General features: G+C 32.5%; 1 protein-coding gene across 2 annotated transcripts in view; it reads right to left on the bottom strand.

The window, feature by feature from the left end:
- The window catches only part of LOC108904294 (atrial natriuretic peptide-converting enzyme), a 90,368-nt gene that overhangs the window by 34,175 nt on the left and 29,890 nt on the right, over positions 1-26,303 (bottom strand). For both annotated transcript variants that reach the window (XM_023454003.1, XM_018706789.2), the window contains exon 3: positions 1,639-1,825. In XM_023454003.1, the coding sequence (XP_023309771.1) occupies positions 1,639-1,825 (187 nt within the window). The remainder of the gene's footprint in view (positions 1-1,638; positions 1,826-26,303) is intronic.

The raw sequence follows: 26,303 nt of genomic DNA, 5'->3' as shown, positions 1-26,303 counted from the left end.
GGATGGCTATAATGAAGGCGTCTCATAGTCACCGCCCGTTTCGCCCTTCCACAAATAAGATCCACTTCCACTTGTAATTCAGCGACCGGTGGTCATCTTTGTTTTCGTCGTTTGCCTTTTCTTTAATAGATGTCACTACTTATACAATTGCGACTTCGGTGTATTATTCCGATATGTTAATACAATCCGTTAACAGAGGGCAGCACAACGCGTAACAAAGAAAACTTTTTACAGTAGTTAGTAGATACCTCTCTTTGTAAATCTAGTGACCTTGTTTCCCTTATTGAGAAGTTCAAATGGAGTATAGTGCTCAGCTGCATTTAAGTTCATTTAGTTCTTATTTAAGTATACTTTGCCCTCTGTTAACGGATTATATTAACATATCGGAAAACTGAGTCGGAATAAGTAGTGACATCTATTAAAGAAAAGCCAAACGACGAAAACAAAGATGACCACCGGTCTCTGAATTACAAGTGGAAGTGGATCTTATTTGTGGAAGGGCGAAACGGGCGGTGACTATGAGACGCCTTCATTATAGCCATCCTTCTCTATCGCACGGATTTCTATGACTAACTGTATCGCTTTCACGTAACGGTCCATGTACCATGGGGACTTTCCGACCCTGTATAGTATTTATGTAGACTAGCAAAAGGTTTCAAAATAGTGAATTATTCCATAACACATTAACATTTAGTTTTCAGGTACTGTTTAATGCATAAGCAGCTCATTAGAGTTATTTTAATTGTAACAAAATAGCAGACAAATATGTGACTTTTCGAAAAAAATTGTAAGGAAAGATTATTTCTTTTGACGAGTTAAATGTGAGGTTATAATTTTGACACTAATTAAATTAAATAGGTTACGTAAACTTTTCATGCGAATAGTGAGATATTTATTACTTCTGTTATTTGGTACATTATAAACTCGTTAAAAAGCAACTTGCATGAAAATTTAATTTCTTCTGGAACTGAATATATTTGTATTCTAACTATAACTGACAACAATAGTGGTAAAAAAATTAATTTCTTTACTGCTACAAATTAATCGTAGATGTTGAATGAACAAATTTAAACTTTAACAAGTGACCAAGAACGCATTGTGACGTCATTTAGTGCGACCGAGGACACTACTTGTTTTTGGCTGTGTGTCGATTAGCCTAAAGAAACGTACATACGGAGAGCCTCGAAGCATAGCGTATTTGACTATTTCTAGACTCTTCTTACTTACTATGCCAATCCTGTCCGGTCTCTTATCCATCACTAATAGACGTTACGAATTAGCGCGGTAACCAACACCTGTTTAAAACATTTATTTTGTGCGCCAAACTTTAACAATTAATTGTTAATTAACAATCTCTAAGACACTTTTAATATTTTCACTAACTGATTATATAGGATGTTATATATTCGTAATATATTATTTCTAGACGTTTTAAAAAATATATGCAAGTTGCCCATCATCATATATTATCGTTTCTTTGCTGGCAGTGCCTCGGATCAATCCCTGGTACTATGTTTCTTTTCCGACAGAATATTGGCTTCGAAGTCAGCGATTTGTGTGTAGAAAGGGGTGGCATACTACTATTATATAAATTATGAATTTGTAAAGACCTAGTCGGTACATTTTTTTATTACTTACATCCTATGTACACGGCGAAAGCCGCCAGCAGCAGCAGAAGAAGAAAGGTGGCGATGATGCAACAGCCGCATCTGTATTGTGAGGTTAGTTTTTTCCTGGTGAATCGTATGTCCGAGTCCGAGGACAGTATGGAACTGGGAGATCTTCGAAAATGTCTGTTGGCTGTGCCAGCGGAACTCATCGACATCTGCAAAAGAATTTTATTGTTTAAATAAAGTTTGTTATTAAATATTATTTTGCATAGTGGGAGGCAGAAAAACCGAGAAAGTTAAAAGGTACATTTTCAGAAGTCTACATTAACTTTTTATTAAGAATTTGAAATCCGTACAAATATTAGGTTTGTCCCTGTAGCAGTCTCAAACTGCTTCTAAACTATCAGATATACTTGGGCACTTCTCACGTACTTTCAGCTAGTCAAAGGTCACGAAACAGTTGGTTAAATATCTCTGATAGTTTCAAATCATTCCTCATGCTGCAGAAACAGACTACTGTAGCAACTTTTCTGCAAACAATTCTACTGCGTCTACTCATATTTTTATTTTAAAGTTTCGGCTTTGAGACATTTTTCTGCATGAAAAGAGTAATCAAAGATAAAACTGATTATCATTTTTCGAAACCGAAATGTTGAAATAAAAGTCACAATTTGCGAAAAATTGCTATAGTAATGTTTTAACAATTCCAAACAAAATGGATACAATACATTTTTAAAAATGCAACATTTTTTTTCGAAATATCTATATAATGAAAACAAACCGATAAATCAGCGACAGAATAGTATATTGTCCATTCGGCTATACGGTGAAAAGTCATATTAAAATTATTTATACTTCTTAAGACTGATGATTTGCATTTTTCAATGGCATCGTCACTATTTTATTGAATGCCTGAATCTTTCAAATAATTATTAACACGATATTAACTTTTTTTAAAGGGGAATGAGAAAATGCAAGTTCCTTTAATAACATCTTCAATTGATGCCATATTATTATTCAGATACTCGTATTCTTTAGTAAGTTCTAGAAAGTAAGCTTGGGTGATTTGAATATTTTCGATTGTTTTTCTGCGTAAAGTTCACCGATTAAGGACATTTGCCCAACCCTGTGCACACTTTTTTAACGTCCACGGAAAAAAAATCAATAAAACTATATCGAGGTCAGAGTATGCACACAACTAAATAAAGCAAAAAGGAAACAGCAAATACCACAGAACGTTTCGGGTAAGGGAAACTTATATTGAAATCGCTTTATTTAACAGTCAATTTATGATATAGTCAATAATTGTTTCAAAATGAACTAGATACCTGTATGAGGTGAATTAGCAACTTATTATACAATACAGCTGTCGTTATTTGCGTTTCTCTTGTTTTAGAGCGATACGCGTTAACTTTGTTTTTTGCTGAAATTAATATCGAGCAGAACCGTACTTAGGAATTTTAAGATTATACTTTTTATTTGAATAATTTCTCGCTGTTTTCCAACAGATGGTAATACAGCTATAAAGAAGTACGATAAGCAAGCTTAAAATTCAGTGTATGTTATTTCGCCTACGTGTAAACTATTTTTTTTTCATACTGTTAAACATGTCGAATTTCGTGTATTTACGGGGAATTTCACTACACTACTTTATTCAAAAGAAATGTGCAACTGAAGCACACAGAATTCTTGTCGCAAATAATATATAGAGGTTGGTTTTGAAGCTTAAAAAATAATGATTTTAATGTCGAAGATAAATAACGCTCTGGCGCACCGAAACAGTTTGATTGAAGGCATTATTTCATGAAGACTCATGTTAGACGCTATTTGAAGTTGCACTCATTAGGAGTTGATACACAACACGGAACGTTTGAAAGCATTAAGAATGATTCAAAAACAAGGACATTGGGTGGTGTACGAGTTGAAGCCGAGAGACGTCGAACGGCGTCTTTGGATGTGTGAACAGCTGCTTCAGGGCAGACAAAGAAAATCGTGGGGCAAGCTCGACCATGCGTCAACATTATCAGCAATGCCGAATATCCATGGATCCAACCTTCTGTTCTGCATCTGGCGGGATCAGCTAGGCTCAGTTTATTATGAGCTGCTCAAACCTGATGAAACCATCGTGGAAGATCGCTATCGACTAAAATTGATGCGTTTGAGCCGAGCCTTGAAGGAAAAATGGTCGTTATACGAGAGGAGACACCATAAAGTGATTTTGCAGCATGATAACACTCGGCCACATGTTGCAAAACCGGTGAAAACCTTATTGGAAACGCTTAAATGGGAGTTCTACCCCACCCGCAATATTCACGAGATTTCGATTATCACCTCCGATCGATGGCCTGCTTGAGCAGCACGTCCATTTTTATAGTTTAGGAGCCAGATAGGGTTCCGTGGCCAATCAGAGTACCATGACTGCAAACAACTTATTCGTAAGTATTTCGACCCTAAATCCAAAAAACTTGGTTGCAAAGCCTGAAAGTGGCCAGTTTAAATGGCTATAAAAAGTTTATTTTTATAGCTAGTACAATTTTGTATGCATTAAAAGTTCCGTTTTCTCATAACAAACATATTATACTTTTTTGAAAATTAAAAAAAGGTTAACTTTAACCAAAGTTATTGCAAATTTAGTGCAATAACCGATTTTACCATACCTCTGGTTCTATGGGACGGATCGAGACGCACGACATCTCATTGTAAAGCTTGAACTATATTTTACAAGATCGGTAAGTTCCATTAATTAATTAATTAATTTAATAATTAATGGCAGCTTAGAAAGTTGTGAAACTTCAATGAAAATACTGGTTTTATTTGTTTATAAGGCCTTTTTCATTATTCAACTTGGATGAAAGGCCAAAAAGGTTACTGGATATTGTGCCTCGCATCCTAACAATCATTTCATGCCTTATAGTTATTAGTTTTTCTTTATCAAAACCCGGGAAGAGACGCGCGTACGTCGAGAGCGTTGTACGCGCGCTCGATCGCATTCTCAGAGTGCAAGTGCACTATATGTTTATATGTTTTTGATGTTAATCTATTTATTAAACAAGAATTACAAATACCATTCGGTTTTTGGAGGAGATCGTACAAACTATTTGATCAATTTTGGAGAAGGTAAAAAGTAGTTCATTATAAATTTCATTGTAAAGGCATTAATAAAATTAATCATATAACCGCTAGTTTAATTAAAAATGTGATGTTTCATTTTATAGATTATTCAGAAACCACTATCGAAGCAAATATTAAAATGACAGAAGAATATTTAGTTAAAGTCGTAAAGAAAGGTACAACCTGTAAGAAGTTTGATGACCTACAAGTATGGTCTTATCGCCTTTTAAAATCCACTTTAATAGAAGAGCTGCCTCCTACAAGTGCGTTAAGGTGTATATATATAGTTTACAATCAGGTAAACTGTTTAAATAGCCACGCTGTAAAGTTAGACCCTCACATGTTCGAATGGATAGATGATGGAGAAAAAAAATACAAATATTGCTTCCTCCACCAGACGAACTGATCACTAATTGTACATGCAAAGTATGCTCTAAAGAAGATCATGTGTTTGTGTGGCTGCAGAAATTAAATGTTGCTCATTTTGCTATTGCCAAAGGCAAAGCACCTGCAAAAATGTCTATAATGAGCCCATTATTAAAAAAGAAATAAATTAATTAAAATCTTTAAACAATTGTTGTTATTACTTATGTAAATCTTATAAATATCAGTAATTAAATCAATAGTTAATGTTTTTTTATTATTTAGTCTTTGTGACTTCTTAATAATAAAAGTTTATAACACGTCGCGCTCTTGCCCTCTGAGCTTTCGATCGTCTCTTCACTGGTTTCGATGAAGAAAAACTAATAACTATAATGCATGAAATGGTTGTTAGGATGGGAGGAACAATATCCCGTAACTTTTTTGGCTTTTCATCATTTTGGTTGACATTTCACTTTCTAAGCTGCTATTCCTTGTTAAATAAATAAATTAATAAATGGAACTTACCTAATTTGTAAAATAAAGTTCAAATTTTAAAATGAGATGTCGTGCGTCTCAATCCGTCCGATATAACCAGAGATATGGTAAAATTGGTGCGCGCGGAGACGGAAAATGTAATATTTGCACTAAATTTGAAATAGCTTTGGTTAAAATTAATCTTTTTTTATTTTTCAAAAAAATATGTGTTTGTTATGAGAAAGCGTAACTATTAACGCATACAAAATTGTACTAGCTATAAAAATAAACTTTTTACAGCCATTTAAACATTTTATTTGTTAATACAACAATTAAACTGACCATTTTCAAGCTTTGCGACCAAGTTTTTTGGGTCAAAATACTGGCTAGCGATGGACAATACTTTCAGTGACATGTTTTTTATTTAAATAAAGCATTGCTTTTCACGAAAAAAACAGCGACAGAGAAACGACAATATTGCATAAACAGTTGATGAGTTACCCGTTACCGTTATTTGCAGGAATGAGAGAAACTTTTTCCATTCATACCTGCATAGTAGATTCTTCATTCATAACTATGTACATTTGAAAACAGTGTGATTCGACTAGATTTTTGATACGTGTATCAGATAAACTACAGCTTCTTAGAAACAAAACAAAGGGTGATCGCTAAGTATTTACTTAATCTGAGACTTATTTCGAATAAATACCTATAATCTAAAAATATATCAATAGATCTATTGAGAATGAGATAATACAGAAATACCAATCTGTGATATTTAAAAATAATATGTAATTTGATTAAAAATCAAAACAATTAAAACGTGATAATCATTACTATCATTTAAACCTGAACTCCTCGTAGACGTCTTAACATAATTTCGATCAAAATTAAGAATTTTAATAAAGTCCTGGGTCGATTTTATGATGCACCATGTAAAACTTAACCAAACGTTGTTCATTCATCAATCAATTGTTGCCAACAGCTGGCAAGAATTTTTATTTATTGTTTCTTAAAAGTAAAAGGAAATATGTGGCGGTACCGATCAATCAGCGATAGAGCTGATATAGTAAGGTACTGTGCTAAGGTGGTCTTGAATTTCGCCTGACGCGTCGGTACCACCAAAAAAATGTTTCTTCTAAAACAAATACTTGTTCCTTCTCCCACTTAGTTGATTTTTATTCATTGGATGTAAATTAACAACCTTTTTGTCTTACGCAACTGTATAAGCGTCGTAAACAGTCTCCTTTTTGGTGGATTGTCAGTAGGACGGCTACCCGTTCAAATAATTGTTTAATTTTTTCACTCAAATCTAGCGCGCACTGGCTATATTATGGTCTACTAAAATTACAATTTAAAAAATTTGTTAATTAATTGACAACTATGAACTTCAACACAAAGAAGACTTTGGCATTTCCGGATATATGTATGTACAGCTGCTTGAAGATGACCTGTTAACACTGGTTTCTCTCAAGTCACTTGAAAAGTCATTACCAAATTTTGCACACGTTTTGGCTATCTAGAATCATATGTACTCAGACTCGGCTGCGTGGAACCCACTATTTTGTAGGCACCTTATTAAAAAATCAAACTTTTGTCTCAAAATTGTGAAAAGGTATTTCAGAAAAACCATTTTTAAAATTGATCTTCAAGCAGCTGTACACGAAAAAACATTTTGTGTTCCTAAAATCGTAACAGAAGGAAATTATGTAAAAATTCGAAATTTACATTGTGTTTATTTTTACAATTGTGACATTTTTACCCAAACATTTGTTCTCGCAACGATTTTAGGAACACTTGTGAGAATTTTCAAGGCATTGTTTTCTATGTGTATATTGACAATGAGTTTGAATTGCCCTCTAGATTACTTGAACTCTCTGCTTAAATTTTAACCAAGCAATACACTATTTATTTCCAAAATTTGTGATACATATATAATTTTGATTTATTATTTTATTATTTAACCCATGACAGCCCGTGAATAACAAAATTAGATAATTAATTAGTATTAAAGTAGTCTAAATAATTTCAAAACGTTTTCCTAAACACAAAAAAAAAAATAGTGGAAAACAACTACTCTCCAAAATTATGCCAGTAATTTAGTAAACAAGAAATTAATAAATACCTAAAATAAAAACTGAAAATGATTCATTTAAAGATTAATTGAAAAACACATGCCTGACGTACTAAAATAATTAAATAATGTAATTTTTCAAAAAAATTCTTGTTATTCTACATCACATTTGACAAAGACTACACGAAAAAATAGCCACACAATAGCCGTAACATTTCTGCCATCTGCGTTTTGGTGATTACTTCTTCAAGTGGCGTCCTTGTAAATGGAATTAATTAATAGAAACAAATTTTAAAAAAAAATCGAATTTGTAAACGACAATATCAAAAATGTTAACAATATAATGAGATTAATGTGAACTGTTACAAAAATTATTCAAGTATTTTAATTAACTTAATATCTTTATGATTCAATTTTGCTTGGTAATTTACAAACACCCACTATATTTACTTGAAATGTAAAAAATTTGGAATTTGAATTTTACGCTTTGATTTTTTGTATCAGTTAATGTACAAATTGTAAAGTGAATTTCGTAGTTTAAACATAAAGAATAAGAGAGTTATGGCTATTCCATATTTTTTTAAATAAAACATGTATATACCTTACAAAAGTAATTTCCTTATATAAATTTTTTAATCTTAATAGCATGGCCATGAATTTTACGGTTGTATCAGTTAAAGCAAAAAAATAACCAGCTGCAAAACTGAAAGCTTGCCACCGAGTTACGAAACCAGTTGTTGAGAAAAAAAATAAATTAACGTTAAATAAAAGAAAGTACTGTTAATATTACTTTCGTCTCTGCTTGGTTAGATATATCGACAACAAAACAAAGTTACTTACTAGCATATTGGCAATTTAACGGTCAAATGAAAACTACTAGCCAGAAGATGCGTGATTGTAGATTTAGGTGCGTGTGTGGAAGAGTTGCAAAACTAACAGATGAATCGCTTGTGTAATATGGATGATTTTTACTTGCCATATTTGTAATTGGAGGAAGAAGAGTAGGCACGGCGCGACTTTACCATTTTCTTGGACATAGGTGAAGAAATACACGTAGTTCCTACGATATAAGCCTTGTTCGACAATTAGCAATAAAATTAAATGTTACGTGGATTGTTGTCAGTACTTGCAGGAAAATGATTGGTATACCTATGGTTTGATCTTGAACACTTCTAGTAATTGAAAAACTAACTAATAAGGTCATGAGGCCATGTGAATGACATTTACATCACAAACAAATGGATGTATGTATATTAGCAATAAAAACTTTAATACTCTCCGCTACAATAAAGTGTAACCCATATTTCCGACTATTCGAGAGGACTCTAGTGACGACCATTACTTTCTGACAATAAAAATATAAAGATAATAGAAAGAATTTTGCACTATACCTGTTCCAGAGATACGTCCATGTTTAAAAAACCTCATTTGGTTATTAGGTAGTTAATAATTACACAGGCCGACAAAATTTCAAAAAAAAAAATTCCAGAGATCAGACACTACGCTTCAGAAGGCATTTGGCGCGCTGAATCCGAATCTGGCCTCAGAATTGATCCATCACCCTAGGTTTCCGAGATATTCTAACCTAAAAGTGCAAAAAACACGTACTTTTGCTATATTCAAGGTTATGTAACTTGGCGAAAAAAATTTTTTTCTCAAAACTGAAAACATCATTGGAAACGACTATCTTTCCCCTTCAAAACGCATTTTTTTATTTGGAAAAAGCTCTATTTTTCGCGGAGATATCGTCAATTTAAGATGACCAGTATGGCTATATTATTACATCATGGCTAACCCCATAACACTGAGCGCTGCTAGCCCTAATTGTTAGGAACGTTAACCCCAAGCCCTATAACCCCACAACACTAAGCGGAGCGAGAGCCCTCATCGTCAGGAAGGTTAACTTCAAGCCCTATAACCCAATAACACTAAGCGCTGCGAGCCCTAATCGTCAGGAAGGTTAACCCCAAGCCCTATATGTCTGGAAGGTTAATCCCAAGCCCTATAACCCCACAACACTAAGCGCTGTGAGCCCTAATCGTCAGGAAGGTTAACTTCAAGCCCTATTACCCAATAACCCATAATACCCATTAATTGTGTTATAGGTCGAGCCATGGTTTAATAAGGTAGCTATACTGATCATCTTTAATCGACGATATCTCCGCGAAAAATAAAGCTTTTTACAAATAAAAAAATGCGTTTTGAAGGGGAAAGATAGTAGTTTCCAATGATATTTTCAGTTTTGAGAAAAAAAATTTTTTCGCCAAGTTACATAACCTTGAAAATAGCAAAAATACGTGTTTTTTGCACTTTTAGGTTAGAATATCTCGGAAACCTAGGGTGATGGATCAATTCTGAGGCCAGATTCGGATTCAGCGCGCCTAATGTTTTCGGAAACGTAGTGTCTGATCTCTGGAATTTTTTCCTTGTTGGCCTGTGTTATCATTAATATTAAGTATCCGACAGTTATCAACCGTATTGTATGAAACCATAATAGTGCATAAGTGTAAAAAGTCATTCTTTGTTACGCAAAGAATGACTTTTCATGAAGAACCATATCAATTTTTGTATATATCACTTTGACGGCTAATACTATTCGAATGACTACCCATACCATTATGAAACATTTCAAGTAGGTAATCATTAGTGGGCTGTGGTAACGGGTACTAAAGAACCGATATTGTAAATAAGCTGCTGTACAATAGTTGAAATTGCCATTGTTGTTCTTAAAAATTTGAATTAAATAAAAATATGGAATTAGAAATGTTCAAGAGTGACTATAGTGTTGCAGAAATCTCACACCAACGTCAGCTTTATTACCTTGGAAATAACAAAAACAATATGAATTGGAGAATCTTACGGAATATGGGTTTATTGATTCTTCGGTCACAGTATTCCATTGTGAAAGCTTTACTAATAGCGGAAAAAGACATCGGAATTTAAACAATTTGTTAAGTTTACCGCTTATACAGGGTATCCAAGAAATGGTGGACAATTTCCCGAATTTGTGTAGGACTTCACCCTATATAATTTGTACAATTACTTATTAATCACCCTGTATATCGGAACTAGTAAAATATTTTTATATCTCGAAAATGGTTTATTTGAAAAAATACCAGTCTAGAAATAAGCAGCGACAGTAATAGAAAAGTAGGTATACACAATTTTTTTGGAGGGAGGGTACTTTGCTCCCGGAGTCTAAAAATAGCTGTTAATGGCTTCAAACGAAAAATTTACTTTTAAATTTAAAATTAAAGAGCTAATAACTCAACAGGGCGGACCCAAATGAAAAGAAATATAAACCCGAGACGTTTTTTTTGCAACGTCTACTTATATCCGAGAGATTATCCACTAATTCCTAGAACATCAGTCTCTAGAACACTGTCAAAAGTGTCAAAAGTGTTACACAAATTTGTAAACAAATAGCCAGTAATACATATGGTGACATTTCATGGTGAAAGTAAAACTGGATTATCATGAATTTTGGGACCTTAATATAAAACACAAAACTTCAGAAAAAAGTACATTTTGGAACGACAATGTCAAAAGTTAGATTAATGTGAATCGCTTTTTCCCAAGCAATATTTGCCCTTTATACTAAATTAAATTTCTTTCTTAAAAATATGTATATTTTTTTTATTAGCCCCTGCACTTTATTTTAAAGGAAAAAAATAAAGTCATATAATATTCTTTGATATCAAAAATATATTTTTAAAAACGTCACTAGGCCACCAAGTCTTAAGGCGGGTATCCACTTGTGGCAATGCTCCGTAACGTAACAACGAACATGTTACGGCCTGTTGCAAAAGGTGACACGGTTCGTTGCGAAAGTATGTGTGGTTTTGGTCGTATCATTCATTTTGCAACGTAACAAAATAAGGTTAGAGATCTTTTAATATCTCATGAGCCGCGAAATGCGCGAAAGGCGTGGCATATCCCCATAATTCTTCTAATAAGCACGTTGTGAAAACATTGACTCAGAATTAGACCACGTGCCTCATTACAACTAGAAATGAACTAAGGCGTTCGGGCATCAATAAAGTCAACTGGCGAACGTTCGTTATATATTTTTATTGTTTAAATTAAAATAATAAAGAATAGGGCATTTTATTATGATATTTGTAATCGGATCAAAGGCTTGTTTACGCTAGAGCTCGAGAGAGACTGTGAATAATAGGTGTAATGTTTTTAGGACGTAGAATAATTTAGACGACGGTCGGAATTATGTTTCTGCGCATATGAAGGTCAAAGCTCATAAGATTTTAAAACATCTCTACGAGACAACACTGGAAGATAAACTCGCAGTATGAACCAGGCTACAATAATGGATTTGTCACTGCAATTGCAGTTAGCAGCAGCGTCATATATTTTTATTCGTTATATAATTTTGAAGAATAAGAAACGGAAATCTCCGGAAATCTTTTCTTTACTCCGCTCCATGGCACAAACACAGAAAAACACACTCTTTTTAGTCACTGCGGAAAAAGACTGGTCCCAGACCATATACAAAAGACTGACGAAACAAAAAATAAGACAAAATCACATGTGCAATAATCAACGTTACGGCCCAAAAGGGTACCCCGTCTCAACATGTGGCAGAAAGTATTGTTGCATCCCTTTGATGCGACGACTGAAAACCGACAACTGATATGATGGTTAGTCCCGGATTAGTTACGCGTGTCAAATTTGTTACACGTACCATGCAGTAATTTTCCGTCTCCACTAGCTGTAACGTAACATGTTCGGTGTTACGTTACGGGGCATTTGGCACAAATGGATACCCTTTAGGCTTAGGGCACCAGCAACAACACATGGTCGGCTGTATGTTAGCTTCCGTAACGGAAAGTGTTCTGCTTAGCTGATATTAATACCAACTGGAATTGCTAGACACCTTGGACTGTCCAATGCACAGAAGTATATGGGTCATAGTTTTAGATGGCCATCTGCATCTGCTATGTCATCTGCCATGCTTGAAGAATATTTTATATAAAGTTGAAGAGGCATGGTGACTGGAAGTCATCAATGTTAGTATAATTTTACGTAGAAAAATCAATTGCAATGTCAAATTTTGAACAGAAAAGGGAAGAATCTGTGATATTGACATTGGCACTGCTGGCATAGTGTCTAGTAATAGTCCAGTTGGTAGAGGTTCGGCCTGTGTCAAACCTTGATAACCCTTAAATTGTAGGTAATTGTGCTGGCTAATCTACCATAATGGAATATTTTATAAATATACCTAAATATACGTCCAGAAATTAAAAAAAAACGGTGACGTGACGTATAAAACTAGGGTGACGTATAAAACCTTACCAAAACTGCAAAAATGAAGATACTTGAATTTTGCAAATTGCTTTTGGTTCCTGCATATTTACACTATGTATGTACCAAATTTCAAGTGTAAGCAAAACTTCAAACAAATTTGGCAAAGTTTCGAGTTTCAGATGCCGATGGATGTATAAAACCTTATAGAACAAAAAGTTTTGCTCTCCTGATTTTCGGCTGTAGCGTCATTATTGTATATATATTGAACTATAGTTTTCGAAAGTTTTATCACTTTCTGTTTATAATTGACATTTTTACAGCAACTTTTAAAAAATGACGTTTTATACCGTTTTCTCAAATCTCACGGCTTTGTTATTGCAAATTTCGTAATTGGACCGCCGCCATTCTGTAGCTATTTTTATTACGAACAAAATCATGTCCTAAGCATTTTTTCGTACAAAGTCATCCCGCTGAGTTATTTAAAGAAAACTACTAAAAAAAATTTTTTTCACGATTAAATTGTTAATCACTTTTTTTTCCTGATAAAATACTTTGTCAGCAAATTAGCCTGTTATTGTACTCATCATTTATAGTAGGCCTGTGTAGTTATTTCCGAGTTATCAAGGAAATGTCACTAACAGTAACTTTTCGGCCTCTGCCGACTGGACTATAACTACATCGAGAAGTTATGAGTTGCCTAAAATTCTTATCGAAAATTGTGAAAATTGCAAAGTAGACGTATACATTGCTAAAAATTAGTATCTACTGAATAAAACACTGATGTTCTTACTAATAGATTTTTTAAGTAAAATCGTATAATGAAAACATTCATCGCACATGCTCCGTGAAAGGCAATTTTACCTGGAAATTATACAAAACTGTCACTTTTGTCACGCTGTAGATAAAATTAAATATGGTACAGGTTTAAAAACTTAATTTGACTTGTTTCTTTTTTCTGAAATATATAACACTTTGAAATTTAATTGACTTAAGTAAATCCAATTTATGTTTTATGAATAAGAACTGTCTACCCGAGGTACAATTTAAAATTACGCTTCCTGTAATGAACCTGAATATGCAATTGACGCTTTCTGAAATACATCTTCTGGAAATGATATGCGAGTAGTCTTTAAAATTTGAATACTAACAGCCATAAATATTCCTAGCAACATGTTTTTAATGATAACTTTACGTCGTGTACCCTAATAAAAATTAACTACTGTTACGACTGTCACATCTTTTTTTATCAGCATTATTTCGAAAACATGTGGCCAGCATGGAAGCATTTTAAATCCTTTTCACCTGTTAATATTTACTTAATAAGCGCATCCTATTGTATCATGTTAGTTAATAAATTAATTAAAATATTTCAACATCGTGAATTTGATTACTTTAATACTGTACATAACTTACAACTAATGGGCATGAAAAATGTGGACTTTTAGGTAATTTATAGTAATTTCATAACAATCATGTACTTAATCACATTTGTATGCTTCATTCTCTACAGATTTGTAATTGAAATATTAGTATAGTGTATACCTACATAGTAGATATGGTAAAGTACATTAATAGATTTAAGAAAATATTATGACCTGCATAGACCGACCATCAAGTCCTAAAAGCAGCAGAGAGTCTAATTGTATTTCAATAATTTTTTTTGCCAGGTATCGAGAGGATGTATCGTATCTATAATAACGTTCATTAAATGTTAAAGTAGGCACACATATAAATCATATATAACAATAGTTTTTAATAAAAATGGTTTACAAATGATTAATTTAATTCAATTTCAGTGTCAATATCATCGTCTATGTTAGTAATAAATATCTCTGTAGTATTCGCAATATGAATCTTACTAATAATAAGATTCAGTGATACAGCTTGTGTGTCGCTTATTTTTAGCGGAACTGTCATAGAAATACTCTTTTTCTATTTTATGGAAATGCAAGCTGTTCCTTAAATAAATATACGTGTTGTTTTCATATACAGGGTGATCCATTAACGGTATCGAGCGGCTGTATATAGGAAACTAGACGTGCTACGATTATGGGGTAAAAAAATCTATTAACAAATACGACCAAAATAAATTGATTTAAAATATTTTCAAGTCTGTAACTTCACCGCTAGGGGACGCAACTGCTATAGTGTTACAGAAAATTGTCGGTTTTTCGAAATTTCGCTTATATAACCCAAGTTGAAAATACATTTTTTAGATTCACTGTTAAACCCTTCACAAGTTTTGTTTGAACTCTTTTTTTGTTATTATCATAGCAACGTCAGTATGAAGGACGCTATCTTGGAATTTTTAAATTGTCATAACTTCTAAATGCCTTAATCGATTTCAATAAACGATAGCTTATTTTAAAGAACTATTAATAAAATTTATATTTATGATATAGGAATAAAAATATTATTTTCCTGCACAACGGTAGGCGACGCTAATGAGAAAAGTTTTGTAATTGTCTCAGTTTACTAAAAAAATTAAATGCAACGACATAGGTTTTTTTCATGGCTTGATAGACCATTCATTAAGGAAAACAAATACACAAACCTGATGTCGATATCTTTTTTCGTTTTCAAGTTATTGCTAAAATAGTGAAGTTGTGCTAGAACATTCTCCTTTATTTAGTTCTCTTAATAACGTTGACATAATCCAAGCCAAAAATTAAATTGTAAAACTATACCAATCTTGCAATTGCAATATTTAATTTTTTATTAATTCCAAATATCTGAGTAGTTATAAAGATTATTGTTTTCATAACGAAGGAGGCTTTGTCCTATAAAAATAGACAAATAAAAAATTATGTCAAACGATATGTGACAGCTCTTGCTTCGTGCAAAATTAGTGTCATTCGTGTGAGAAAAGTACTTGTGTTCCATATGAAATTCCCAGGTCTCTAACTAATTCCCTTAGACATATTTGGGGATTTACATGGACACAAGCCAACATATTAATAATATCATCTTCCGTTCTTGCACAGTGATGTGCAAGAATGCTTACAGAATGTAGTGGCATCTGGATAAACGCTGAAATACTTCTCTGGAATAGCGTATTCTACGAGGGTATCGCAAAGCGTATTCTCTTGAAGCTATAACGGCATTTTTTAAACATTGAAAATCAACTGCCAACATATCATACGCTTCCACATTCATAAAAGGCATTTTCCTTGTTCACAAGTACTTTTCCAATACAAATAACACTAATTTTGCACGTAGCAAGAGCTGTCACAATTCGTTTGCCGTATTTTTTCAGTTGTCTATCTTCATAGTGCATAGCCTGCCTCGTTATGGAAACAATAATCTTTATAAATATTCAGATATTTGGAATTAATAAAAAATGAAACATTGCAGTTATCAAAAAAATTTCAAAATGAAGCAATAATTCTTTTTAAGGACAAGATTGGTATAGTTTTACAATTTAATATTGACTTGGATTATGTCAATGTTATTTAGAGAACTAAATAAAGGAGGATGTTCTAGCACAAGCTCACTATTTCAGCAATAACTTGAAAACGAAAAAAGATATCGACCTCCAGTTTGTGTATTTGTATTCCATAATGAATGGTCTATCAAGCTATGAAAAAAAACCTATATCGTTGCATTTAATTTTTTAGTAAACGGAATTACAAAACTTTTCTCATTAGCGTCGTCTACCGTTGTACAGGAAAATTATATTGTTATTCCTATATATTAAAAATAAATTTTATTAATAGTTCCCCATAATCGTAGTACGTCTAGTTTTCTATATAAAGCCGCTCGATACCGTTAATGGATCACCCTGTATATAGAATATATACTACACATAAATAAATAAAGACGTATGCCAAATAAAAATTCTGCAGCAAATACAATTTTAGAGTAATATTAAAAACGCGTGTGATGTCACTTTGCGGAACGGACTATCAGCTGTCTGCAGAACCCGTTTACCTGGCGCTATAAATTAAGTTCTTTGACTTGTTTGTTTCAGTATAGTTTTATCTTTCATCTGTGTTTTTGTCATGTCGGTGTGGAAAACCCAAACGGTGTAAAATTGTAGGTATAGGAGAAACGAGTGTTCTATTCGTAGGTGTACAAATACAACAATAAACCAGAGAAGGTTTTCATAAGTGTACCATCACACATACCATCTACTAATTTGTAAAGGAAGAAGCTCTCTTAAATTGAACATAAGTTTAAATTAATTTCTAAATAAAAATTCTCGAAAAAATCAAAATACACTAATTTTTTAGTATGATTTAAATACACAATAATTTTTAATAAAATCAACCATATCATGTAAGTGTTAGATTAGACCTAGAAATATTCGGATAAAACAAATGTTTGTGAGTGGTATAAGCCAATTGTTTTTGTATTATGCTACAGCGTTAAAAAACTAGTTAACATTTATAAAAATGTAATTTAATTTGTAACACCCTATATAATAAACTACCTTCTATTTTAATATATTCCCTTATAATAATTAAAATTAAATAAACTACAAAATGAAAGAAGATACGAAGAACACAAGGGTATAGTCTTTCCGAAGTCAGTTGAACATGTACAAAAACGTCTAGCAATAAAATTTAATAAGTTTCATAGGCGTCCCTAAAAAAGTTTTCTGCTAAAGGTAAAAATTACAATAATTTGTATATAATGTGTAGAAAACTTCCATTATTCATTCAAAGTTAATTTTATTACATTGGCGGTAAATTTCGTTTTGTTCCGTTTCAAAAGGTCTCTAAAATGCCATGTTGTAATAATATTAGTAAACAAAATATCCCTCTTATTTCTCCCCTTTGGCAATTGCAATATGAATCATAGACCATTTTTATGTAGAATTTTATGCTCTACAACTTTTATAAGAAACTTACTTTTTTTTCTAGCTCTTACCCCTTTTGACCCCTAATAGAAGATGCCTATAATAAATTAAAAATAACTGAGTCACACCAAATTCCACATTGTTGCACTGCACTGCTAGACCATTTGTTGACAACTGAATTTATGGCCAGGTCGCCCAGTGCGGCTGTGTTTGTGCCGCGTTTGCTCACGCGCTCATTCTTCAACTGGTCGACCAAACCTGTATATGGGTATGACTAAATAAATATGGGAACAGGTTTTTCAATGCAGAGTTGCTGCGTCAGCGACCGAACCTGGTACATACTGCTAACCTCTTGGTTCTTCAATTGAGATCGGAAAGATTATGCCTACGCAAATGTCGGTAACAACAAATCTAGCAGACAATTACATGAAAACCTAACCTAACCACTAATTCTCGATAGCTAGCCTGTTCCGCATCGTGACGTCACACTAATCAGAAAGCGTTTCACGCCTTCGGACGGATATTTCGTTTAGGTTTTCCACATACAACAATTTTTGTTATTTTTCTAAAACTATGTAAATGTGATTTTAAGGCTGTTTTTCACCATTTTATGACGTCTAAATAGGATTATTTTTTTATGAACATCCCTGTTTCAATCCATACTTGTGCAATAAACTCATTTGCTGTATAATCCCCTAAATATTTAATTTTGTGATGACTCGACGTAGGTAGTCATTCTCTTTTTATGAATGTATTGATAACGGCTCTGTGAAAGGTTCTTGCGGAACATCTAATACATATTCGAATCCCTCCGTATTAAATAGTAAGAGAAATTGCCACTGTTGTCTCTGATACAGCCATAGTCAAAAACATCAAGTCTGCTGTTCATACTCCACATATTTAAATTTGCCAGATCTAGTCATGCCGGGCAAATAATGCCTCTTTTGTTTCCTTCCGCGACCGCTCGAAAGTGGCACAAGAACGCCTACCCGGGGCGGCTAGATCTCTCTGATGGAATGGTTAACTGACCTATGTTATAAAACAAAACAACGTCGCACGCACGCTACGATCTTTAGACGTTCTTTTCGGAAGTGTTAGTAGGTCAATGTGTTATAGTCGCGGTACCGTTACGCGTTTAGTACTATTAATAACCGAAAATGGGGGTAAATTTGACGATTCCAAATAGAGGTGAAGTCTGTTTGAATTTTTTTACTTTTAGGAAAGAAGAGGTAGTAATGATGTTTTAGTTTGTGTGGCTTCAGAACGAGTTTGATGGGTGAAAGTTGGATGGTCGATTGGGAGTCAAGGTCCTTAGTAATTTTTTTTGTTCTTAGTCATCGACTTTATGAGCTGTACTAGCAGCGCGTAAATGTTAATGTCTCTCTTTAGCTTCAGTTAATGATTAATTTGGCATATATTTTCTTTTCGTTTCATTAGCAACAGAGTCATATAATAGGTACAATAATTTAAAAACGTAGCATCTTATATTCCTATTTTTTTACTCCATGAGTATGATAAGTCTCATTCCAAGAAATTTTGATTTTTTGTTGTAAAATTTTGACCGGACTGCAAGCACTAGTCAGGCACCCACCCCTGGCTCGACTGCGCTGCAAACACTGGGCAGGATGCCTTCCCTGGTTAAAGATGTGCAGACTCCCCGGGTTGATGTTCGGTTGCAACTGAATCTTTGGTCTAGCGTTCCTTGTATTGGGTGAAAAGTCCAAGACGATTTCCAAAACCATGACGGAAAATCGCGATGATGGGCTAAGCGACGACGCTAATTGTAACAAGACTTCGCAGCGTTGCCAACTTAATGTATCTAGTTACCTACTTACCAAAGTCAGTTTAATATCTAAGTGGTGTCGCCGGAAAATTTAAAATACTTTGTAGGTAGTTCTTATTAAATAAAATAATAAAATAAAATGAATGCATAAGGACACCCGATAATAATAAATTAAGTGTAAAATTTTGTGGTACTTTTTCTTGTTTTTTTTTTTAATGTAAATGTAACGTAAAATTAATTGTATATCGCGATCTGATATTTTCCAGAAAATACTAATATTAAAATCAACTTTTGCCAAGTTATAATAGTATTATACTGTTTAGTTTATTTAATTGGTGCAATAAGTATTAAATACTAATAACGTTGACTGAAATATTAGAGAATATTTCAATCAATCGATCAATGCTAAAAATATATTTTTATGTTAGAAAGAATAAGTATATTCCTTAATGATTATCTTAATATATACCTATGACTTAATATTAGAAAGTTAAGAAACGAAAACCTTGTATTTTTCTTTTTCTCCTAAAAAATGTTAGGGTTCTTTTCATTTTCATAAGGTTATCATTGCATTATAAGTACCTATACTTTATTTTATAATATCCATATAATTATTTATCAATTAAAATGTAATTTTTAGTGTAATATTAAATGCAAATTAAAATACTTATAATAGTTAGATTTTTATTTAGATTCATTTACAGAAATTCTAAACTTATTACTATACAAAATATTTACTAATGAATTTTTTCTGGTGGTAATAGAAACAAAAGCAATAAAATTTGGTAAAAATTATACTTTAAAATATAAATCAATATACTCAAGACGTAGAGTGTAGATGCGGAAATTAAAAAAAAATATATTAACAATATTTATGTTTGTCTTACATTCAAAATACATAGTAAATTGTGGAAAAAAAATCTTTTAATGATAAAAAATATATATGTAAAAGTGAGGTTATTTTACTTCTACCAGAAACTCGTGAAACTCAATTGATACCAACTAGATTTAAACAATAAAATTTGGTAAGCAACTAAATTCTAGTTTGATTTATATTGACAACATTACGAAATCTTGTTGCAATTAGTGTCGTCTTGGGTTAAGGCCTCTTTGGAACATTGAATCTTCCTGGGTTTCTTGGATTAATGATGAACAGAGTGTTGCGTTGATTAGGTCCAAATTTCATAATATTCAAAAATTTTTTGGAATTTCCAAATTCGGATCTAATTTTCGGTCACAGCATGCAAATCGAACGATCGTAGATTAGGGTTGCTGTATCGTGGTGGTTTGATCTCTGTGGAGTGGTTTTTGAGCTCGACGACGCGACACAGTGGGAAATATGGGAAAAATATTTTTTTTTATTCTTCTTCGAATATGCTTAATTTTATGATCCTGGTGCGATAATTTGATATGTGTCTATATAGAATTTTCTAAATCGAATGATAATAACCCATCAGCCTCAATAAAAATTCGGTATATAAAAATAAAATGAAAATTTTTGTAACAAAACCGAGGAAAAAACAAAAAGAGAAAAACAAAAAATAATAAATAAAAATAAAAAACAAAAAAACAACCATTGTAAAGACTGTTACCTTGAGTTTTTATCTAAAATTGTTGAAACATTTATAATTTATCGAATGAAATTTTATCTATCTATCTAAATACCCATTTATTTCTTGTGGATTTGAGAATAAGTTTCACGGGTTTGAGGTTAGGTTTTTATCGACATAGCTTAGGTTTGAGGGTTCAGAAATGCAAAATATTAGCTCCAGAATATAGTTTTCATGGAGTCACATTCTTTGGTTTGGAAAATATCCTTCTTTTTACTTTCTAGCTCAGATTTCTTGGTTTTGAGGTTAGGTATTTAAGAATAGCGGTTAGGGGCTTTAAAAATAAAAAATTATGTTCCAGAAAATAGTCTTCAAGAACTTTTAGTTTTTGGTGTAGAACATATACATTCTATGAATTTCTAGCTCAAGTTTTTAGAATTTGAATTTGGGTTTTGAGGGTTTGAGGTTACGTTTTGAAGAGTTTGAGGTTAGGTTTTTATGGGTGTAGGTTTATGGCTTTAGAGTTAGGAAATATAAGCTTAAAAATATAGTTTTCAAGTAATTATATCCATAGATTTAGAAGAGTCAGTGTATTACTTTGAGGTTAGGTTTGATAAATTTGAGGTTCTGTTTTTGGGTTCAGGTTTAAGGTTGAAAAGTATTGTGAAGCTACATGATTATTTTTATTGTTTGATCAACCTCAGATACGAAATTTTTTATTTGTTTATTTTTATATACCGAATTTTTATTATCTTTGTTGTTGAGGCTGATGGGTTCTTACTCGAAAAAATTTCTATCTAGATATATCAAATTGTTGTACATACCTGGATCATGAAATTATTTCCCTCTCTGCAACGGCGAAATTGGAAACATCGGTGAATAATCATAATTATTCACACCAAAATTGAGCTATTTCTGTTGAATACACCAGTTCAAAATGACTTAAAGCTTGGTATGGGTTTATTATACCGATAAATATAACTACTTATTTTTTTTTATGAAAAGATTAAAACTATTCTTCAATTAGATACCTACGTGAATGTTACACAATTGTAACCTTAACATTTCAACTCGATATTCAAATGGAGATGGCTGAAAAGGTTAGGCACTGTGTATGCATTCATAATATACTAATTGATTAATTTTTAAAGAAACTATTTATTATGCAAAGCTTATCTTGATTTTCCATGTTTCCAGATGTTCGTTTTTTAATCAACTACTTGCTGCTGCTTCCTACATGTTCCTGTATAAAATTATTTTTTATTCAATGACACTGTTCCACGATTTAACGAATTTAAACAATATAATCCGTACCTTTTTATGAAAGTTAAAAACGTGATAAAAATACTTCTACAAAATATTGTGGTATCCGATTAAACAATTTAATTACATTTTAAAAATAATTCGAGGTACGAAAATCCTTGAAATGAAACCCGTTCCTATATTTTCGACGACCGCAAGGTTGCCCAAAGCTGTACGGAACTGTGAATGCGACAATCGTGTTTTGTTTACGGTGACGTTTATTAGCATTTATATATATATTTTTGTCCGATAAACTATTCTGACCGAAATACCGTTACAAGTTGGTAATATTTTGTGCATGCCCACATGATGGAATTTTTTGTATTGTGGTGTGTCATATTTGTACAGAAGCTTCCATTGACCTTTAGAAACACGTATCAATAGTTTATTTTTCAAATTCCGTTGTAAGAACTATTTTTTTAAATTTTTTTTAGTAATTTTCGTACCCCGCCACTGAAGAAGCTAGTATTCACAGTTAGATGTCTCCAAATGAGGAACTAACTCTCGCCGTTCTATTCGCTTCATCACCGTTGACCCGCACTATCTCCCTTCACATGCATTGTAGTTTGCCTACAATTCATGTATTTGTAACACATGATTACAGTGGCTACGTACATACATAAGTATTAAAGTGCATTTTAAAGAATTATAGAGATCATCAACAAAATAAATAACAGACAATTTTATTGCAAAATTATGGGTATTGCATACTATTTTGCAAGCGAAATCCGAAAATTTATTTATAAATCGTTCCAGTTTAAGTCAGCGTTTATTGTTCTTCGTCCGGTTAGAAAACATACAATGGTAATTTATGATGTTAAGAACAGGATATATATCAAGTTAAGTAAATGTACATTTGGGTGTCGTGTCATATAATCGATCTACTGTATATGCCAGCTGTGAGGAAAATAATACGCCGTGTTAGATTAGAACATTAACTTACTTTTACTGTTCTCGTTTGTATTTTTATGAGGATCGTGATATTCTACTCAACCTGCTTTTATACAAAAGTACAAAAGTAAATGATCGTTCAATCTCTATACCGTTTGACGTCGACTAAAAATGTCTTGTCTTAGAAAGTACCCCAAAATTAATAAACCCGAACTTAAAACAAGACCTTAAAATGTAAATACACCCCCAGATGAGCATTAAAACTGGATTTAAGTAAATCCCTTAGCAACAGCCAATCAATTGTCTCACAACCAAACTAGATTTAGTTAAATCGTAACTAAAATTCATTTGATAAGCTGGTCGTTAGAGTTAAAATGTTTGATGAAGATTTACGAAATTTGGGATCTTTCAACTATAGGTAAAAATTTGCCGAGTTGATACACAAATCCGACAACCAGTGGCGGAGATGTTGGAAGATACAGCCACCAAGAAAGTCAAACTCCCTTGAATATTTTATGAATTGGCCATTTATTCCCGTTAGTGTTTCTAAGAAAGATGTTCTCCATTTTATTGAAAAACGAAATAATTAAAAAATTAGAGGTGGCTTTTATTAGATATTTAATTTTAAATACAATCAGTGGCGGCTCTTGACTTCCACAAAGGTACAAGTATTGAAAAAAAATCCAATATAATTGGGTAGTTTTATTTTAAGTACTATTGAAATTTAGGACAAATGTACTCAACATTATTTTTTCTTTTCTTTTTGCCCGAAATAAACTTCAATTATTACTTTTCACTAATGTTTGATATTTTTCGCACCATTAATTTGTCTACAGATAGCGTTGCAAGTGTTGTTAGTCTGTCTTTACAATCTAATTTAACCTTTTACAATCTTTTTAAAAACACACAAGAAACAGTACCTTGGTAAAAAACTTTTACACCACACGTAAACAAATTTCGTTTGAAAAAAAGCGGTCTTTCCGAACTCAGTTGAACATGTATAAAAACGCCTAGCAATAAAATTTAATGAGTTTCATAGGCGTCCCTAAAAAAATATTCTGCTAAAGGTAAAAATGTATAATAATTTGTATATGTATAAACTGTAGAAAATTTCTATGTTCATTTGACCAACAACATATTTTAATTATTTATGTCCTCAAACAATTTTATTATATTGATAGTAAATTTCGTTTAGTTCCGTTTCAAAAAGGTCTCCAAAATGCCATGTTTTAATAATATTAGTAAACATAATATCCCCCTTATTTCTCCCTTTTACAATTGTAACATTAATGATTAATAGAAGTTGCCTATAATAAATTAAAATTACCTTAATCACACCAAATTCCGCATTGCTGCACTGCACTGATAGGCCATTTGTCGACAACTGAATTTATGACCAGGTCGCCCAGTGCGGCTGCGTTTGTGTCGCGTTTGCCCGCGCGCTCGTTCTTCAACAGGGCAACCAGACTTGTATATGGGTATAGCTAAGTAAATATGGGAACAAGTTTTTCAAATATTTTAATGCCGAGTTGCTGCGTCAGCGACCGAACCTGGTACATACTGCTAACCTCTTGATTCTTCAATTGAGATCGGAAAGACCATACTATTTGATAACGAGCGGTCTAAATAGAGCCGAAACTGTATAGTAAATATGCACTACACTTACTCGGTCTTTCACTGCTACGCGACGGTAACCATGACCACCGCTGTAAACACTTTCCAGATTTAGGGACGAGTTACGAGCAGCCCACGTATTCAGTGTTTTTCAAATGAAAACAAGTGGAGTTAAATTGACTGACATTACAAATTTATTTCTTTGTCTTTGTGTTTCATAAAGCTAATCTACTTAATTATAACCTAAATTTTGAATTAAATTTTTTTACAATGTAAATTTCAGCCGTCACTGAATACAATGTAACCATTAGAAGTTAAAAAAATTTATTGGCATAGCAATTTTCAATTTTAAATTTCTTAGGGGATTATATCTTTTTTTAATTTTCGGGATTGCATTATATTTAAAATTTAATTCGTAACAAACAAATCCTATAATACTTTTAAGGCTTTTCCACAGTCCGTGCTGATATTTAAAGTAGCTTTAACTAGAAATCCTTAACCTGCCATTGTTGTTCTCAAGCTAGATTCTGTTATTACTAATTTATCTCCTATTACTAATTACATCACATAAACAATTGACGAGGGTTTGAAAATAGACATCATTTACACTGATTTTTCTAAAGTCTTTGACAGACTGAACCACAACGTTTTGCTTAAAAAATTATTGAATTTTGATCTTTCCAACGATCTTGTTCAATTTCTTAAGTCTTATTGCAGTAATAGGGTACAAACAGTATTATTTTGTGGTTCTAATTCTCTCAAAGTACGCCTCACTTCAGGAGTCCCTCAAGGGTCCATCTTGGCACTTTTACTTTTTAGTATATTCATCGATGATATTTTAGCATATCTCACCGTCAGTGGCCTTCTTTACGAGGATCATTTTAAATTATTAATTTTTAGACCAAACTATCGCACCCGAATCTTAAATTTGCATCTCACCACTTTTTTTATCTTCCAATGGATAGAACTGATATTAAAATATTTTCACCCATTCAAAATATTCATATTATTATTGTTAGGTTATGAATGAATTTTAACTTTTTAAGTGTTTACTGTGTATTTATTTTTGTAAAATGTACGTTTAATTTAGGTTAATTGTGTTGTATTATTTGTATTATTTCTAATCTGTAATTGGGTTTGAATAAAGTAAATCAATAAATAGAAAATGGCTCTTTGAATTGAAATGGAATAAATCATTTTTCTTACAAACACTAACCAGAATTAAATGCACTATTACTAAAATATTCTGTGGCGTCAAAATTCTGGGGTTCCTAGAGCTGGTATCCTCCAACATGTCCGCCACAAATTTGTGTAGCAACTGCGTAGACAATTTTTGCGACAAAAAAAAATGGGGAACAGCCCTATTGTAGCATTTTGGGATTTGAACAGCTGAAAGGAAACATAAAAATTGTGATTTTTTTAAATATTTTTTCGCAGTTTTTTCTGACGCTGCTTTTTGGCGACGAAT

This window comes from Anoplophora glabripennis, unplaced genomic scaffold (genome assembly GCF_000390285.2).
Source record: "Anoplophora glabripennis isolate ALB-LARVAE unplaced genomic scaffold, Agla_2.0 scaffold145, whole genome shotgun sequence".
In the NCBI taxonomy this organism is placed as follows: Eukaryota; Metazoa; Arthropoda; class Insecta; order Coleoptera; family Cerambycidae; genus Anoplophora; species Anoplophora glabripennis.
This window is presented reverse-complemented; position numbering and strand designations above follow the sequence as displayed.